The sequence below is a fragment of the Gouania willdenowi genome, chromosome 24 (genome assembly GCF_900634775.1).
Source record: "Gouania willdenowi chromosome 24, fGouWil2.1, whole genome shotgun sequence".
NCBI lineage: Eukaryota > Metazoa > Chordata > Actinopteri > Blenniiformes > Gobiesocidae > Gouania > Gouania willdenowi.
In genome coordinates this window covers 15,015,408-15,035,146 of record NC_041066.1, presented here as the reverse complement: position 1 = coordinate 15,035,146, position 19,739 = coordinate 15,015,408, and the positions used below count along the sequence as shown (strand labels likewise).

Here is a 19,739-nt window from a genome sequence, read left to right as displayed (position 1 = left end):
TTAGATTCACAAATATTGCTGTAAATCTGGTCAAAAGTAACATACAAAAATTCGCACACCTTTTTGAAATGTGGTTTGTTGCTAAAAGTTGCTGTTTATTTGAGCATGCACAACTTTACAATCCACGCCCCATATACATTTACACCAACACAACTGACCCCAACCAGGTTTATACATACATACAGTATATATATATATATATATATACATACACTAATACTTAACAGCCTGTTATCCAGTTTGTTGTTTCCCAAACTTTTGAAGGCAAAGGATGCCTAACAAAGAAGATAATTTACAGAAGAGCCATTAGTACCACTTCTTAAACATCTTCAAATTTCAGTTTCCTTATAATCATGTGGGATATATGGGATTTGGGTGCGGGATAACACTTAAATATTTCTGCTGTTTCTGTTATTATAATTCTGTACATTTTAATCAGTCAAAATTCACATTTTCAAGAATTGTTTTAAGGATCCCCATCGTAAAACTCACAGGCCGTCCCAGTTTGAGAAAGCTTGTGTTATTTGAGAGGTTACATTTTTCTCTTTCCACTCTGTAAAGCTACAAAAGTTCATAAACCTTCTCGTTCTGCCGCCTCATTTGTCTCATCTGCATTGCTTAAGTTTATGTCCAAGTCCATCACACCTCCCAACATCCTTTAATTGTATTCAGAGACATCCTCACACTGCGTTTTTAAAAACACTGTGCAATCATCTCACATTCTGAGGATGTGGCCCAATCAGACCACGGTGATTGATGATAGACATTTCAATGGGAGCTCTGGTATTACATACAGGGCTGTTTCCTCAGAATTCATCCTCTGAGCTGTCGGCCAACAGCATGGTTTGGTCCTGCCGGTTTGTGTCAGGCTCAAGGGGTTGCTTCAAGGTGAGAAGACGAAATTTTAACCTTCAACTTTAAAAAACCATGTAGAATGAGTGTATTTATTTACCTCTGGCTGTCGAACTTTTCTTCTCTGGTGTTTGAAACTGTTCCTGTGCTTGCGATGGATCATCCTGATGCTGTAGAGGACTCCGACTATTAGCAGGGCCCCTGTGATGCCAATGGCCACAGGGGCCAACATGCCAGATACGTATCCCGCCTGCAGTCATCAAAAACATAGTTTTTAATAATCAGTTTATGGTCAGATATTCAAAAAATCACAGATGCAGACAGGGGTGGACTGGGACAAAGATTCTGCCCTGGCATTTTCTGTCCAGGCCAGCCCACTACATTATCAGCGACACCATGTAGAAACATGTGGCTCTATATTTTATTGATTATTTCCCTAGAAAACCTTAAAAGGGGAAAACTTTTTAACCCCTTTGTATCTATTTCCTTTGGCCATTTTGCAACTTCCACTACACTTTATCTAACTTTTGGCCACCCTTGACTGCTTTTGGAGCATTTTAATCACTTTTCACTCTTTTCTTGAAAACTTTTGGACCATTTTTGGCTACCTGTTACCTTGTCTGCCTCCACTCGCTTGTAGAAACAAGTTCAGAAGAACTACGGCCATGCCCGCGTAATATCTTCGTACCGAATAGCACGTACTACTTTCCAGAGAATTTAATCAAATGAATCAGTTCCACTGAGTAAAAAAGACTAGCATTGGACATGTAACATCGATGTCGGATTTTGGTGTTGGTGTTGCAGTGATACAGAGCCAATACCGGCCCTCGTTCTCCCTTCCCCACTTTCAAAAAGGTCCGAGAGGCTCTTGACATCTGCTCATAGAATATCCATGTCAACTTACAATGCGATTCAACGAGCATTGCCCCTGTGGCACATACAGAGTAATGGGCCCCATTTATATATTGGTATTAGGGATGTAACGATTCACTCAACTCCCGATACGATTCGGTTCACGATACTGGGTTCACGATACGATTCCCTCACGATTTATTTTACAAAATGGAACTGTAGACAAATATTTTTTTTGGGAAAAAAAATAGAAAATACTGTATTATTTTCCTTTTATTTTTCATTGTCAAAAGAATTCCTTGATAAACTATTCAAAACAATGCAATTTAACTAAAAATAAATCTTGAATGAAATAAATAAATAAATAATACAAATGAAAATGATGCCTATTAATTTAAATTCTGGTTCTAAAATAAACAATGCAAAACTGCATAATAGTTCTTTTTCTTTTAAAAGTGCAACTGAAAATGTATTTTGTGCCTTAACAATTGGACTTTAAAAAAAAAAAACCGTGATTTCACTAATTTACGTCATATTTGTTTGGACCAGCAGAGGGCGCTGGTAACACAGTGGTCGGTTGGCATGCAGCTAATCTAGCAGTGAAGAAGAGAAGCTATGCTAGCAGACAGAGCTAATAGAATAACGTGACTTTTACAGATATTCAAGTAATATTACAGATATTCTTTCGGTGCTAAAGGGGCAATGAATCATTTATTAACATATTTAAGAGTAGAAGGCGGCCAGAAAGAAAGTATTAGCAGACTCCGCCCGCCGCCTACACTTGTGGGTTAAAAAAAGTACTGCGATTCAATTTTCAGAAAATCGATATCAACCGTGATACCTATGAATCGATTTTTAACTGCCTTACGATTAATCGTTACATCCCTAATTGGTATGTGTCAATGATTCAGTACCACCAACTGCCAACTCACAAATATATTAGAAAACGACTTTAATGTAAATTGCCGGAAAAAGGGGGATGGGTTCGGGCCCCTAATCGAATTGTGAGAGGCGTAATCGTAATCTTCGCTGAATTACCTTTGAAACAATATATCACACGACTATTTTGCCATAAAATTGGAAATTACCGGAATATATTGGTATGTGCCAATGATTCGGAACAACCAACTGTCATTGTCTTTGACTCACAAATACATGAGAAATCGACTTTGTTTTTTTCTTGGGGGCCCCAAATCAAAAATCGGTCTCTGATGCGTACACATCCATCGATCATACCTACCAAATTTCAGCCCAATCTGATCACGAATAACAGAGGAGTAGCGATTTTAACCAGTGTACACAACAACAACAACAACAACAACAACAAGTGAGTGGCGCTTTGAGTCTGGTATTTTGGCCTACACACAGTCCACCCCTGGATGAAGACATTCAATGATTGGAGTGAATAGGATTATTTGAGGACAGACTCATCTCCACACAGACAGAGGGAATTCTTACCTTCTCTCTGATCAGCTCAGCCCAGCTACGCACTGCAAAACACACAAAGGCTGTTGACATTGCGGTTTGAATAGATTTGGAGTTACTTTTTATACGGATTCCTCTTTTCTAATTTCTCATATTTGGAAATCCTCTTTCACTGCACTTTTCTACTTTTGTATTATTCCTGAATTTAGGAATATTTTGGCCAAAAAGTGATGCTGAAAGTCTACGTCAGTGGTTCCCAAAATGTTATGGATTGTGACCCCGTTTTGATATGAAGAATTTCTGGTGACCCCAAAGACATTTTTTTTTTTGTAGAATTTGTTTTTGATCAAGTTTAGTAAACTGTATTAAAAATACAGAGTAGTGAGTTGTGCCAGCTCAGACATTTATATGCATTTTATTTGAACTAGATTTATATTTGGCAAAGTGAAAGTATAAAATACAGTTGTTTAAGATTGTTTTTTAATTTGAAAAAGAAAATTTTATTTAACAATCAATAATATGGTTTTTTTTCTTATATCATTACAAGAAATTTCGGGTGACCCCAAGGTTAAAAACCACTAGTCAACATACTTTTGTTAAAACAGGATTAGTCTAACAATACACTAAAATGTATTAAAAATGAATAATGATTATTTATCATCTTTGGTAAAAACAAAACAAAACAAAAAACAACCTATTTTTATGTTAAACCTTTGTTAAATTATTGTTTTTAGTTATTTTTTTGTTTTTCTTTATTTTGTTAAATTTGTAAGTTATTTGTGTTATTTGAAGAATAAGCAACAAGTGTAGTCAATAGGTCCAGTAGGTCCCAGTCTCGTCGATATCATAAGTCCTGTTCTGTTTCTTGCCTGCTATAATCTGATTAAGGTAGATGTTCTGCACATTTGTAACCTGTTTGTAAAATTCAAAGTATCATGGCGCCAGTAAATTGCATTTGCTTCATTGTGGAAAACACATATACACATACTGAGGCCCTGGTTTTGCTGAACCCAAACAGGAGGCGGTGGTATGAGACTGTGCGGAGGCCGCGTGGCAGAGGTTTTTGGTGTTTCTGTCAGGTCCTCCTCACTGTCCTCTACTGATTCATCTGAGTTCTCCTCCTCCTCCTCCTCTTCCTCCTCCTCCTCCTCCTCCTCTTCCTCCTCTGTTTAGAAATAAAGACTTCATTACTACTTCACGTGTGAGACAATAAGATTTAGCGATACATTGTTGTCAGTAAACCGTTCCTTACCTTCAGATTCCAATTCCTCTAACCCCGACCGAGTTTTGTGCTGATGGGTTGTCATGGTGACCGATGTCACAGCGTACAGAAAAGATGAGGTGGAGGGACGGTTTAAGGATAGGCTCATTTTAGTCTTTTGTATTGTCGCAGCCGCTACGAAATAGACAATAAAAAGAAAAACAAAGATAATTTAAAACCCTGTAAACATCTGCATGAAAAACATCTGTAGCTATGTTGATATATACAGCATTAGTCTTTCTTTTTTGCTTCTTTACAGCTTTTGGGTTCAGCTTAATTCAAACTAATGTATCATATGCAGCCACACACACATTATTTATTTATTTATTTATTTTTTGCGACCAGAAATGTCTGTCATCATACACAATTCATTAATTTGACCAATTGTTCAGTTGGTTCAACAAAGTGACATTTTTTTGTATTTTTTTCCCCTTTGACCAAACCAACTTTACAAAGACTTTGTGTAGAAATATTTCATTTCATTCAAAAGAAATTTTCAGAAATCAGCATAGGTGAAAGTACTCACGTTACTGTGATTAAGTTGCTTTTATGCGTACTTGAACTATTTTTGAGTACATTGCTAAATCAGTGATTTTACTTGTGCTTAAGTACGTATCTAAAGAAGTAAAGTCATTTGTTACATTTCTACACCCAAAAGTTACTGTGTAAATTATTATTTTATGTTTTAAAAGGATCAACGGACATTGTGAAACAACAAAAATGAAATGACCAGATAACAATCAAATGTATCACATCATAGCTGACCAATCAGATTAAACGTACTGCACCGAAACAGCACTGAATGCTGGTTATTCTCTCCATATTATAATTAAAAAAATATTTAGCTATACTAGAATATTTTTGTTTTCAATTGAATTCATTGGTGTTATTTTATTTAAAAAAAAATGTTTTGTCAAAATTGTACATTTTGATAAAACTTCTGTTTTATACAGATGCCTTTGTAGAAAATAAATTCTAATTCTTTGTTGTATGCAAGGAAACTGTGTCAAGATTAATTATTTAACGTGGGGGTTGAAAGTAACTAGTAGTAACCTATACTTTGAGTACTATTTATTTGTACTTGATTATTTTATGTATGACTTACTTGTACTTGTAATTTAAATCAAGTAACTAGACTTCAGATTGAGTACAGGGGTTGACTGGCCATCTGGCATACGGGGCATCATCCTGGTGGGCCGTCAACCCAAAGTGTGGCTTTTTTTTATGAGTGAGTGGAGGCAGACATGGTAACAGGTGGCCAAAAATGGTCCCAAAGTCGCAAAAAAGTGGCAAGAAAAGAGTGAAAAGTGACTAAAATGGACCAAAAGCAGTCAAGAGTGGCCAAAAAATGAGCAAATAAAGAGGAACCAGGTAGTATGTAATGGCAAGGGAAGCTTAAATGGGCAAAATGTGGCAAACGTTAGTGAAAAAGGGCAAAAATGTGGAACAAAAAAAGGCAATATGTAGGGGAAACAAAGAAAACGAGTGGTATTTATTGGGCAAATGTACAGTAGCTTATTTGGATAAAAGTGCCAAAAAGAACTTGCAAAAATGAACAAAAAATATGAAAAAAGTGATATTTATTAGCAAGAGGTAGCTGAAGTCTGAAAAAAGGGTCAAAAGGGTCAAAAATGGGACAAAGGAAGTTGAAAATTGGCCAAAGAAAATTGGTAGAAAGGGGTTAAAAAGTTTCCCCCTTTTAAAGTTTTCTAGGGGAATAATAATTAAAATTAAGACAAAAAAGACCAGGGATGAATTTTGGTCCCAGTCCACCCCTGGCTGAGTAGGACGTATCAGCACTCTTTACACTTCTGGAAATCAGGCACCATGGTGAATTGGTAATGCTTTCATTGATTGTATTTTTTCCACATCCGCTCTCTCACCTTCTTTGTGACGTCCCTTCACCTGAGCTCCAATCGGCTCCTGCAGCTCAGCACCAGACGTCTGCCACGGTGATGTCCAGTCTGGCAGTGATGCAGGGCTGTGACGTACGAGGCCGTGGCTGTCCGTCTTCATGGTGACCAACAGATTTGGGTCTGCTTGCGACAGAGGCATCTCACCGGTTGCCATGACGACCGATGGCTGAGCCAGGGTGACGGCTGCAGCGTCCTCTGCCGTGGCATCTTCAAAAGGCTCAAAGATGAGAGGGAGCGCTTCGGAGGACATGGTGGCCTCTGTGGCTTCATCTTCAGACAGCGGGACCTCTGTGTCTAAAAACAAGCACAGATTTATTCAAAGGCAGGGCTGGAGGGAAATGTTGCAGATGTTGGATTTTGGTGATTATACGAGTTTTAAGTCAGATTAAAAAAAAAAAGACAGAAAAAAATTAATTCAGCGACATACAGCGCGATTATTGTATCCACGCAAAAAAAAATGTCCGAATCGATTTTTAATCATGTTTTTTAATGAAATTAACAGAATCAGAATCTCTTGATATTGCGATTCTGTCCACGTTTAGTATCAGGATATATCGTATCGTGAGATTCATGACAACGCACACCCCTAGTTGGAGAAACACAAATTTTAGATGAATTGTAGAAAAGCATCTTAGACTAAGGTATAAAAGGTCATCACCATAAGACAGTGGGGTCAAAGTCATTTTAGTTCAGGGGCCAAATACGGAAGTATGTGAGTATATCGGTGCCTTCATAATCTTTACTTAAATTTCCCTGATTTTTAAAATTACGTTGAAGTTTTGTGGAATAATTTGAGGAAAATTTAGAGTTCTTTCAACAACTTGAGATTAAAAATGACTGCTGTCATGTGATATAAGAACTGGAAAACTGAGCTCTGCAAATATTGTGTATTTTAATGACATTTATGTATTTGGAGGTGCTGAAATATTTACAACTGAATTAGTTGTCTTTTGTCCGACTACAACATTTAGCATAGAAAACTATTTAAAAACAACTATAGAGCATAATGATGGAATGAAAGAGTGATAACACACATTTAAAAGAATCTAATTTTGTAAATAAGTGAAAATAAACCGTATTTAGTGCAGTTCTTTCAACCGTTTTGAAATCGTGACCCCATTTTGGTATCGAGACATTTTTTTTTCTAGAATTAGTTTTTGATCATGTTTGAGCTCAGATTTAGCATTTTACTTGAACTAGATTTATGTTTCACAAAGTGAAAGTATATAAATATAGTTGTTTAGGATAGTGTGTTGTTTTAATTTTTTCTTTTTTTTAAAAAAAAAAAAGAATAATAATTAAAAAAAATAAAAAATCTATTTGAATTTTTCAGAATTTTCAGGTGACCGCATTTAAACTCCAGGCGTCCCCACATGGGGTCCCAACCACAAGGTTGAAAAACACTGAATAGATTTATTTCTATAGTTTTTATCATTTGCGGTCATCTGACGCCTGGTGTGGGACCAGGACTGACACTTTATTTGTTAATTTACATAGTGTATCTCTCTCTTACTCAAGTACCCTCTGTAGTGTCATTGCGTAACCCCGAGGGGTACACGTACCCCCATTTGAGAAACACAAATCTAAAAGGCCAAATTTGGCCCCTGGGCCTCAATTGAGTTTGATATGTGTCATAAGATATAAAACAACACATGCTTAAACCCAAAATATTCTCCATGAGTTGCATTCATTGGCTGCCATTCTTCATGCATGGTTTACCTCCATCAGGTCTGGTTGCCTCCGTCCACAGGCTCTCCAGGCCTTCCTCTCTCAGCATCAGGCTCGGTCCCATTTCAGGTATGAAAGTGTCTGGGACTAAAGACGCTGTAACGCCATCACGACTCCAACTAACCAAAGGTGAAGACGGCTGAGGGGAGACAAACACTAAAGGAGGGATAAGAGTGTGTGAGGTCTCTTTCTGGTTCCACAAGGAAGTCGGAGTGTTTGGAGGTTCAGTGGAAGATGCAAAGCTTGATTGTGCCTCTTTATAATGGAGAGTATGAAACTCAGGCAGGTTTATTCTGTTCGATGTTCCCACATTTGCATTCTCGTCCAACGTCAAATGTGTCACCGGCTCAGGGTCAGATGGATCCGGCTTTAAATCTGTGGATCGTGTGGACCCCCTGTTGGTCACTGAGGTGTCACACTGGCCTTCGCAGGAGCTGCTTTCTGTGGGATAAAACTTTGGAATACGAACAGAGGCTCCATAGACACAGAGGCAGGTCCCAGCAAGGAGAAGAAGAAGGTGACGAAGCATCGTAGAGACTTTATCTGTACTCAGTGTTGGCTGAAACAGGGACAGAAACACATACAGGTGGCATCAAAAGACAACTCTGACAGATTACAAGTACTCACGTTACTGTAATTAAGTTGCTTTTATGTGTATTTATACTTTTTGGAGTATAATTCTAAATCAGTAATTTTACTTGTACTTCAAGAATAACTAAACCCCTGCTTTCTCCTGACCTGCCACTATTGGAGGGAAATTTAAAAAAAATAGCTTGATTATGGGCGGGGCTCCTGGAGCAGTTAAGACACACCCAGCCTATACTATAAAATCTCCGTTGAACAATCTATGCTATGTTAACTCGCTACACATTACTCACGATATCTCTCCATTCAGTGAATTAGCTCAATCCAACCTACTCACCTCAGATTGTAGAGCCCACAGGTGCTAGTTTTTATGAAAGGGGCGGGGCTATCAGTGCTTGTTTGTGACGCAAGATGGTCCCAAAACATCACATGATCTTGTTCTCAGCCAATAGCAAAATTCAATTGTAGTAGCAGGGTTTCAACCCATAGAGGGCAGTCACTCTGACATTTTATAACTAAACATGTCAAATTGAAATACTTTGACTAAAATGTTGAGAGTTGGACCAGGATCAATCAACAGCACTACTTCAAACCCAAATACATTTCTATTCAGCAGAAAAAAATGGGTTTTAGGGTACATTTTAAAAGAAGTAAAGTAATTTGTTACATTTCTACACCCAAGCGTTACTGAGTAAATTATTATTTTTTGCTTTAAAATGATCAGAAAACAATCAAATGCCCACATCAAAGCCGACCAACCAGATTAAATGTAATATAATTGAATGACGGTTATTTTCTCAGTTTTAGAGTTCATAAATATAACTATACTTAGTACAGAGATTTTTTTTTTTTAATTTTGAAAGGAATTAATTGTTGTTGTTTTATTTAATTTTTTTATTCTATTTTTTTAATAATTGTACATTTTGACAAACCTTTTATTTTATACAGACGCCTTTATGGAAAATAAATGAAGTTCCAATTGTGCAAGATTTGGTTTTAATGAAAGTAACTAGTAACTTTTGAGTACTATTTATTGAATCAAGCTACTTTTGACTTTTACTTTATTATTTTATGTACGATTTATTTGTACTTGAGTACAATTTCAATCAAGTAACAGTTCTTCTACTTGAATACAGGATATGATCTGTATTCTTTACACCTCTGAACTTTAAAAGGTACTCACATGACTTCATAAAAGAGCTTTAGTGCCTGTGATAGCCAGAGATCACAGGTGATCAGAGAATGCTGCAGAAATCCCCTTTTATCTCAAACCACTTTGTTCATTTGCTTTGAATTTGAGCAACATCTATAACAACATCTAAAGCAAGGAGAACAAATCTGACACAGCAGTCCTTAGCACCCCTCCGCACTTCACCTAAAAATAGCATCAGGTTTTGTATCCTCCAGGATCCTCTTCACAGGGCTCCACCAATGGTAGATGTGCATAGCAGAACACAGCCGAATAGCAGAAAACAGGGCAGTGCGTCCACAATTCATGCAAGCCACTGCATATGCTGCATTTGTTGCTTCATCAGAACGCATGCAATGTATAAATAACCAGTGATAAATATGAGATATGATTGCACTGACTCCCTTTACAGCCTTAAGAGAGAATAAAGGTGTTTGCAATTGTTGTTGACTCGTATTTAACAGCTATATCCTCTGATAATTTCATGCTAGGTTTGCATCACAATGCATCACCACAAAAAAAAAAAAAAAGAAAAGAATTGAACGAGTCCTTACCATGCAGAGTTCATGTTGGATTTGTATGCAAAACGCACACAGTGTGGAAGCTAAAAGAGCAGCTCGGCTTCTGTGTGTTTCTCCTCCTGTAGAGCAGCCGCAGCACTGAGTGGAGCTGATGTACCAGCCGTCAGGGCACCTCCTCTCCTCCTCTCCTCCTCCTCCTCTCCTCCTCTCCACCTCCTCCACTGCTGCTGCTGGGTCACACCAGGCTGTGGTGCTGAAAGGACAGCTCCATCACCTTAAGTCAGGGGTCAGCCACTGGACACAGCCCAACAACTACAAATAAAACTATTACTGTAAATTGACAAAATATTGGTGATTAATGATTTCTATAGTATTTTCCATTTGTGTGAAATCATCCTCCAGAACATTAACCCTGACGCTCTGTAATAATCTTCAATTGCAAACGGTTTTATTTTATTATTTTTTCTTCTGAACAGGCAGAAAATATACAGTGTTTGTGCAAAACTTGCTCGTTAGAGGCGTGAAAATCAAGTATATGATCAAATTTTGAAAAAGTTAAACAGCTGACACAATCATTTCATTGTAGATTTGGCTCAGCTTTCCTGAAAGTCTTTTGTTTCTCTATTGCATGAGGTAAATGTTGATATGGATTATTGTTGGTCACTTTCAGCCTGTCAAAGTGGTGTCAAATATGCAGCAGGCAGACCAAAACCGGTCCACTAGAGTGCCCAATTTATACTATGAGTAACGTAATAAAAAATAAAAAACAAAAATATGTAAATAAATATCCACTGTAAAAAAATATTAATCGACCAAAATTACATTGTTCATCTTTTTGGTGGGTGTTAATACCCAAAACAAAATTTCATCTATCTGAGCTAACTTATTATAGGGCTATTGACCAAATGATAGTATGTTGTTATTGTTGCATTGCATTTAACGGATATTAGAAAACGTTTAAGCATGCTAGACTACATACTTTGTCCTACTTGTACTTTTTCCACTTTTCCGTATTATTATTATTTTTTTTTAGTTTGTTGTTTTTTCTTTCAGTTTAGTTTGTTTTTCATATTTGCTGATACATTTAATAACCTTCATTTTTTTCTTGCACAGCCATTTATAAAGATGGACCTTTCAGAAAATATCTCAACTAAGACATTGAACTCTTTAAATAGATATGAGACAGGTTCCTTAGATTTTCAATAAAGTTTAGAGTTTAGGCGAATTTTAATTTCCTAGGTTGATATCATCTTCTTTTCTCTTTTTTATTTATTTATTCTGTATATACTTTATATAGCTATAGGAAGAAATAAATTAGCCACATTTTGGTGATGCAGCAGGCAAACATTCCCTTCTTTCTTCATGGAAATTAATTCACTAGGGCACCACCTCAAGCCTAAATGTGAAATGCATAGTAATCCATTGAGTATAATACTGATAGATAGATAGATAGATAGATAGATAGATAGATAGATAGATAGATAGATAGATAGATAGATAGATAGATAGATAGATGGCTTTATTTCAGACTCGGGGTAAACACAAAAAACATACATAAAAAGATATTTTGAGCTGTCGGTATATTATTCTTATTAGCAAGTCAATATAAGTCAATAAATAAATAAAAATAAACATTTTTAAAAAAGAATGAATAAATAAATAAATAAATAAATAAATAAATAAATAAATAAATAAATAAATAAATAAATATTGTATGGTGGCGTCGCGTTGTTGTCGTCACCAGGAAGCCGGCCCTCCCTGGCGACGTCACTCCTTTCCCCTCCCAGTCTAGCGGCTCTTGTGATGCTATGCTAATTCTCTCCCATTAGCACTTGCGACCAGTGGCTCAGTGGCAAACACGCCATTAAGATGCCATTATTTGATGGTCTGGGAAGTGGAGGAGAGAAGACAGCCATCGTTATTGATTTAGGAGCAGCGTACACAAAGTGAGTATTAGCACTAAATGCTAACAGAGCAACAGCGTGAGCAAGGGATGCTAATGTGTGTGTTTCATTAAACGGTGTTATTTATTTAGGCCCATTTAGTCGCAGTCACACAGACTTAGGTTATTACTGTTGTTATACTATGTTAATGTGTGGTAGCTTACTGTAGGCTTGTGTGTTATCTTTTGTTCAGCCATAAGCTAACTGGTCAGTGCTATGCTAACAGGACCTGTCAGTGTCCAACTACCTGAAACACAGGCTTGTGAAGCTGTGTATATCTTAAAAACGCTCAATAAATGATATAATGTTATGAAATGTGTTTGTGATGTGACCAGATGATGTGCTAAAAATAAGCTAATGCTAATCACATGAATATCTGGAGGGCTGTTCCTGTCATTCCTCAGCATTTAACACAGAGATCCATTGTATGTTTCCCCCTAGCTCAAGGGTGTTAAATCCAATTTTATTTTAAGTTTAAACTCAATTTGGCTGTATGGGTGTTTGTTTTTTATTTTTTTATTTTTTTTTAAGCGAAACATCAACATTATTGTCTTTTTTTTTTTTTTTTTTTTTTTAACCACGTCGCCGTGTAAAAAAAAAAAAAACTCAAGTGAGTTTTGTATTCTTTTTTTAAATTATATGTTAAGGTTTAATTTATTCAGACAACTTTATTCAGGACATATACTTTGAAAGTTATTTTGATCTCCTGACATATTTCAACTGCCAACTGTCAGTCTTCCTCAGAGGCATCTACTGAGGAGATCAAAGTAAATTTCAAAGGTTGTCTGTCTAAATAAAACCTTAACGTATTAGTGTAAATATCTGTTTATTAGTCACGTATAACTTCCCAAGATGTAAAGCATCAGATTACATTACAGATATTTTGTACTAAATAGTTAATTTGATTAATAAATGTTACATTATTATTAATCTACTTAATGATTCTTGATTTCTATAGTATTTTCCATTTGTGTGAAACCATCCTCCAGAACATTAACCCTGATGCTCTGCAATAATCTGCTATTGAAAACGATTTTAATTTTTTATTTCTTCCTCTAAACATGCAGAAGATATACAGTGTTTGTGCAAAACTTGTTCGTTAGAGCCATGAAAATCAAGTATATGATCGAATTTTGAAAAAGGTAAACAGCTGGCACTGTCCTTTCACTGCAGATGTGGCTTTGCCGGGGAAACGGGGCCCAGGTTCATAATTCCGAGCGAGATCCGGAAACCAGGACAGCAGCAGGTAAAAAAAAAAGCACAGCTTTTATGAAAGTCTTTTGTTTCTCTATTGCATGAGGTAAATATTGATGTGGATTATTGTTGGTCACTTTCAGCCTGTCAAAGTGGTTCAATACAACATCAATACAGAAGAGCTTTATGCCATCCTCAAAGAGTTTATCCACATACTTTACTTCAGGTGAGTCCTGTCTACATTCCCTCTTAAATAATGACTTAGTATGTTGTCTTTTGAATGGAAACAGAGTTTTGTTATAATTTGCAATGTTTATGGACTTGATGTATTGTTTCTTTTTGCTGTAATCGAAGTGAAATGTGAGCTAAAGATAAATAAGCATGTTAAACCTAGAAACATTGCAAAGAAATGTTTCCTCATTGAATATGAGTTTATTGCTACCTTCAGGCACCTGCTGGTGAACCCTCGAGACAGAAGAGTGGTCATCATCGAGTCCATCCTCTGCCCCACCCACTTCAGGGAGACGCTCACCAAGGTTTTCTTCAAACAGTTTGAGGTACCACAAGAAGCCCAAACTAATGTTAAATGACTGATAAAAAAATATTGTGAATTATGACATTTATTTGTTTAACATGTAACATTAATGCTGTGACATTTATTTTTATATTTTATTGCAAGACAAAAAATGCAAGAAAAAAACACAAAACCATAGAAAAAAAATTGGCGACAGCAAGAAAAAAAAACAAAGAACAGGACATGAAGGAAGCAGATTAGCTAAAAGTTTTTATAATATATACAAACAAACAAAAGGAAGATGGCCTGTGTATTTGAGGAGGATAGTTGTTTATTTTTAATAGATTTTCTTTCACAAGACTGAGCTTTCCTAAACAGCTTTTAGCAAACGCATGAAAGATATTTAGAGTTATTTAACATGTTTATGATGTTATATAGAAAATTTTAAAAAGCTGCATCTTGGTTTTATTGTTCTTTAAAAGCACGAGGCTGCGTTTATCGTGTGGATATGAAGAGGGTAAGAGGAAAAAAGTCACGTACTGATATGGGATATACTGTAGCTGATGCATGTTCATGTTGATTTGTTGTTTTTCTTTCTTAAGAATTTAATATTTCGATAAGTACTTAAAGAAGACTATTGTAATTTGTGCTATATAAATAAAATTTAAATGAATTCACTTTCTATTACTTGATGTCTTCCAGGTTCCCTCTGTGTTATTTGCTTCAAGTCACCTCATGGCCATCATGACTCTAGGAATCAACTCTGCTCTAGTTATGGACTGTGGCCACACAGAGACACTAGTGCTGCCCGTATCTTGTTACTGTTCTGTTTTAGTCTCACATTAAAATGCATTTTCTGACGTCTGCACCTTTTTTAAATTAAAGTTGTATATTATCATGTCTGTGATTTTTCAACTTAACAGCAGTAAAATCAGGTGTATGAGTGTACTCCTATTCTGCCCGCCTGGGAGGCGTTGCCTCTGGGAGGGAAAGCCATTCATAAGTGAGTGTCTCTGAGTGGGATCAAATACATTTCCAAGCTTTGAAGGATTTGTGTGACCGTTTATCTTTAACATGCCTGTATTTTATGTTTTTATGATGATCGTAGGGAGTTGGATGGACTTCTTGTGGAACTGTGCACTGTGGACACAGACACCAGCAGCGGGCAGAGCATTCCAGCCATCATAGGTAATCACAGACTTCTGTTAGAAAACAGCAGGAAAGCTTAAGGCCAGTGACATTATTTAACATTCATAAAACTAATTCAGATGTGTGTGACATTCCAGGGTTTCACTCACAGTTTTATGAATTATATATATAATCCAAACCGCTTTTGTGTTGACTTGTCAAATCTGCATTTAACGCAGAACGAAATCTTCAATATTCATACAATTACAGTTTAATATGAATTAAAAATGCACACAGAACATTACGTAACTGTCCTGAATTATTTTTTTTTAATTAAGCCCCCAATATTCATACAATTAAAGTTTAATATGAATTAAAAACGCACACAGAACACTACGTAACTGTGCTGAATTGTTTTTTTTTAATTAAGCCCCCAATATTCATACAATTAAAGTTTGATATGAATTAAAAATGCACACAGAACACTACGTAACTGCTGAATTATTTATTTTTAATTAAGCCCAGACTTTTTTTCACCACCTCAAATATTGTACACTCCATGTTGCAGCTTTTTAGGAAGATACCTTTTTAGAGTTTTTTATCTGCTATTTATGCTATGTGAGATGTGACATGTATGTATGTATGTATGTGGTCTATATAGCATTTACACTCTTGTTTATAGCTCCTAATGGAAAAATTAAGTTTTTTGGATTGATTTGAATTGAACTGAACCATCAAACCTCACTGGAGACATATGTGAACGTTTCAGGATTTATTAGGTTTCTATAGGAATTGGTCATAATTTACTGTATCTTTTTCTACCAATATGCTTCAACCATTATTACACAAACAATGAGGTATTATCATGTTTTTTATGGTAGTGGTATATGTAATTGTGTATTTGAAGACTTTGTTTCTGTGTGTGCTTTTTGAATGGAGTCTTTGCTCATGTTTTCCACCAGCTGCAGATTCCGACTCTTCGTTGGTCTAACATTCTGTCTTCTTCTCAGGGACCATACCAGAGGAAACTGTGGAGGATATTAAGGGTAAGTTGGACTGATAATCGCTCCATCCGTCCCTCCATACTATATAATCGTCAGGTAACGCATTAAGAAACTCTAAATGAATCCTATTATACATGTTTTGTCCTTGAGTTTTTGTGTTGCAGGAAAGTAAATATTTTTCTCATCGTTTTTTATGTTTTCCCCTTCAGTGCGAACCTGCTTCGTCAGTGATTTTCAGAGAGGGCTGAAGATCCAGGAAGCCAAATTCAACTTGGACGGCACAGCTGAGGTGAAGAGGCCATTAATGACATGATAAAATTATGAGATGATATATGAGTTTTACTACATGTGCAGTCAAGGTTTAATGTGGTTTCTTATGAATGTGTCTGCAGCGTCCAGCTCCACCTCCGGATGTAGATTACCCATTGGATGGAGAGAAGATCCTCCACGTCAAAGGATCCATCAGGTGATTTCCACTGACATTTAACACGGAAACAGTGTCTTTAAATGTTAAAAACTTAAGACATTTAATCAGGTGTGCTTAATTATTGTTATATGTTGTTTTCAAAATGCTATATATATATATATATATATATATATATATTTCTATTTTCAGGGACTCTGTGATGGAGATCATGTTTGAACAGGACAATGAGGAGAAGAGCATAGCCTCTCTGATTCTTGATGCTCTTGTGAAGGTAGTGTAGCAATAATAAGGACTTTTGATTTGATTTTTAAGTAGTCTTATATAGTGCTGTCAATAGATTTTAAAAATTTGAGTGATTAAATAATTATGCTCTGTAATTAATTCATCTAATAAACATCTTTTTTAATCTTGCCTTAAAATTGCTGAGAAAAGCCCTTAACGTGAGGTATTTTCATTTACATTAATTACATTATTGCGACAGATCAAAAGATTAATATATAACAAAGTGGCTTTATGAAGTCATTTATTGTTAACAGACGCTGGCGTATCCATTTACGGGCTGCCTGTCACCTTTGACCATCAAGAGGATTCTAATTGTCAGATTGCAAGACATCTGAATGAATAGCATTGTGTGTACTGTATTGTTTTTGTGCTAAATGCTAATTACTGCTGCACAATACTTAATGCTCCTCTAAAATGTAAAGCGAAATTCTGGTATATCTAAATTCAAAATCATTTCAGCTTCATATGAGACGGGTCAGCAAAACAAAATCATACCAGTTCTTATGTTAAATTGCTTTACTGAGAATAGTTAAGCATTCACTCATTGTCATATTCACGTTTTGTTTGTTTTTTGTAAAGATAATGGATTCGTGTTGTTTCTAGTGCCCCATAGACTCTCGGAAAGTTCTGTCTGAGAACCTGGTAGTGATCGGCGGTACAGCCATGATGCCAGGCTTCCTGCATCGCCTTCTGGCAGAAATCCGCCTCCTCGTGGAGAAACCTAAGTACAGCATGCTGGCGAGCAAGAGCTTCCGGATCCATGCGCCGCCTGCCAAACCCAACTGCACTGCCTGGCTCGGAGGTCAGAGACTTTTCAGAATAAAAGGAGTAGACTGATCACATTTCTGAAGTTCTTTTATTGTTTTTAACTTGCTGTTTTTCAAAGATTTGGTATGGAAGCTTTCATCCTTTGACACATGTGATCTATTGCCCAGGTGCCATCTTCGGGGCCCTTCAGGACATCCTGGGCAGCAGGTCAGTGTCACGGGATTACTACAACCAGACGGGTCGCATTCCAGACTGGTGCTGCCTCAGTTCTCCTCCACCGGAGTCCTTGTATGAAGCAGGAAAAACTCCTCCACTGATGAAGAGAGCGTTTTCCACTGAAAAGTAGTTCCTGTTGTAACAATAATTTCCACACTCCACATCCTCAACACAATAAGAAGGAATTCTCAACACAAACGTGCATTGATTTTGGATCAGTTTCAATTACAAAAGCAGATTAAAGGAGCGATGGAAAAGAACATAACCTTTTACACTTATAACTACTACAGAAATTGTATTTAGTAAAACCTGTTTAATGCAGTGTTTCATTAAATTTAATTATCAGTTAGGCTGAAACATTTAGGAAGAAAATGTGATCAAATTATTCAATAATCTCTTGTGAATTCCTCAGGAGAACATGTCCAGTCTTGGGTTTCACCATGTCTCTCACCCAGTTCTAACCAACAAAAATAGCTTCATTTGTTTATTATTATTATTTCATAGCACACACATCAGACATTTCTAGTGTCTATTTAGTCATTCAGATCTTTACTCAGCGACTGAAAATACATTTGTGTTTGTGTGACTTTCTGTAGTCACTATATTAGCCAAATGTTGAGTATCAAAACAATTACCCATAATGTTTTTATTTATGTGCATTTCATGTATGTAAAGGTTCTTCTTTTAAAGAGGGTTTTTTGGTCACGAAATCACACGTTCTGCTTCGAAAGTGCAGTGTTTACATCGTGTTTCAAGATTAATTTAGTGTTCAGTTGCTACATCATTAGCTCTGTATCATTAACTCTATGAATTATTATAAGAGCTGTGTTTCACTATGTTAAGAGGGAAAAAACAGAACACTCCTGTTTGATCATTGGTAACAGTGAATAATTCCAAGAAGAAGGCTTTAAATTTGTTTAATGTTACAAACAAATATGTCTTAAGGCCAATAAATAAATACCCATAATGCACTGAGACTCTGCTATCGTTTTGTTTTTTTGTTTTTTTAGTGCATGAACAAACAACAGCTATTAAGTGTTTTCTGCCAAAAAAAAAAAAAAACATTGTTTAAAACCATCAGTCTTACTTACGTAATGTATAAATCACACAATATACTGATTTTCATCCCCACTACTTATATATTCAAAAACTATGTGAGAAATTACTTGTTATCTAAGTTTTTACTTAAAAAATAAGGGGAGGAAAAGTTATAAAACTAATATCAAATTAGATTACAGACATTGGACAAATATATTTGTGTTCAGTATCAGTGGCCATTGTAAAATATAAAAGTGGCCAGGTGGATATATTACACCTCAAGTTTAAACCATAAAAATGTATAAATTGTTCTAAAGAAGCTGTAATGTTAGCTTTTGACCACTAGAAGGTGCTCTTTGCACTGCATCTGTCTGACTGGCTCTGTAATTAAATCTACAGTATTTTAAACTTCTTTTCTCAAGGTTTCACAAGTATTTGGGGTTTTTATAATAATGTAGATCAGACTTGGGCAACTAGCGGCATAGACGCACAAAATGTCTCAAAAGACATACAAAACGACAAAAAATGTACCTGAAAGTACGGATAAAAACAGAAAAGTTCAACAAAAATACATAAGGACTCCCAAAACATAAAAAGCCATCAAAAACACATAAAATGAGAGAAAAATTTACAAAGCAACACCAAAAACTCATAAAACAAAAACACACAAAAATATTCAAAATGACAAAAGATGTACACGAAATTATATGCAAAAAACGTACAAAGTTGTAAATACCGAAAAGTTATACAAAAAGGACTCAAAAAGACACCGAAAATACCGAAATGACTCAAAAAACAACACAAAAATAAAATAGATGAATATACAAAACAACACAAAAAACTAAAGAATTGAAAGTAAAATATATAAAATGACTCCAAAATAGCCACAGCAAAAA

The 19,739-nt window shown here is 36.0% G+C and overlaps 2 protein-coding genes across 2 annotated transcripts; one reads left to right on the top strand and one right to left on the bottom strand.

Annotated features, from left to right (window-relative positions):
* On the bottom strand, positions 1-10,476 carry armh4 (armadillo like helical domain containing 4). The gene is made up of 8 exons (XM_028439872.1): positions 10,363-10,476; positions 8,026-8,593; positions 6,274-6,600; positions 4,382-4,525; positions 4,118-4,294; positions 3,163-3,194; positions 953-1,102; positions 1-881 (listed from the first exon to the last, which is right to left on the bottom strand). Exons 1-8 carry the CDS (start codon positions 10,363-10,365, stop codon positions 807-809), a joined length of 1,476 nt encoding a protein of 491 aa, XP_028295673.1. The 5' UTR covers positions 10,366-10,476; the 3' UTR covers positions 1-806.
* A 1,600-nt stretch (positions 10,477-12,076) lies between these two features.
* On the top strand, positions 12,077-18,776 carry actr10 (actin related protein 10). The gene is made up of 13 exons (XM_028439597.1): positions 12,077-12,275; positions 13,446-13,518; positions 13,610-13,692; positions 13,915-14,023; positions 14,683-14,790; positions 14,916-14,983; positions 15,089-15,168; positions 16,119-16,154; positions 16,322-16,401; positions 16,505-16,578; positions 16,729-16,810; positions 17,425-17,623; positions 17,757-18,776. The coding sequence occupies exons 1-13, from the start codon at positions 12,199-12,201 to the stop codon at positions 17,933-17,935; spliced, it is 1,248 nt and encodes a 415-aa protein (XP_028295398.1). The 5' UTR covers positions 12,077-12,198; the 3' UTR covers positions 17,936-18,776.
* Positions 18,777-19,739: the final 963 nt, after the last annotated feature.

Bases quoted from the DNA above. Each gene is read 5' to 3' on its own strand.
- actr10 (XM_028439597.1), top strand. From the start codon at position 12,199: ATGCCATTATTTGATGGTCTGGGAAGTGGAGGAGAGAAGACAGCCATC. The intron at 13,693-13,914 runs GTGAGTCCTGTC...TGCTACCTTCAG, and splicing joins ATCCACATACTTTACTTCAG to GCACCTGCTGGTGAACCCTC. The intron at 15,169-16,118 runs GTAATCACAGAC...TCTTCTTCTCAG, and splicing joins GAGCATTCCAGCCATCATAG to GGACCATACCAGAGGAAACT.
- armh4 (XM_028439872.1), bottom strand. The intron at 4,526-6,273 runs GTGAGAGAGCGG...TCTATTTCGTAG, and splicing joins GAAGGGACGTCACAAAGAAG to CGGCTGCGACAATACAAAAG. The intron at 1,103-3,162 runs GTAAGAATTCCC...TGATGACTGCAG, and splicing joins CTGAGCTGATCAGAGAGAAG to GCGGGATACGTATCTGGCAT.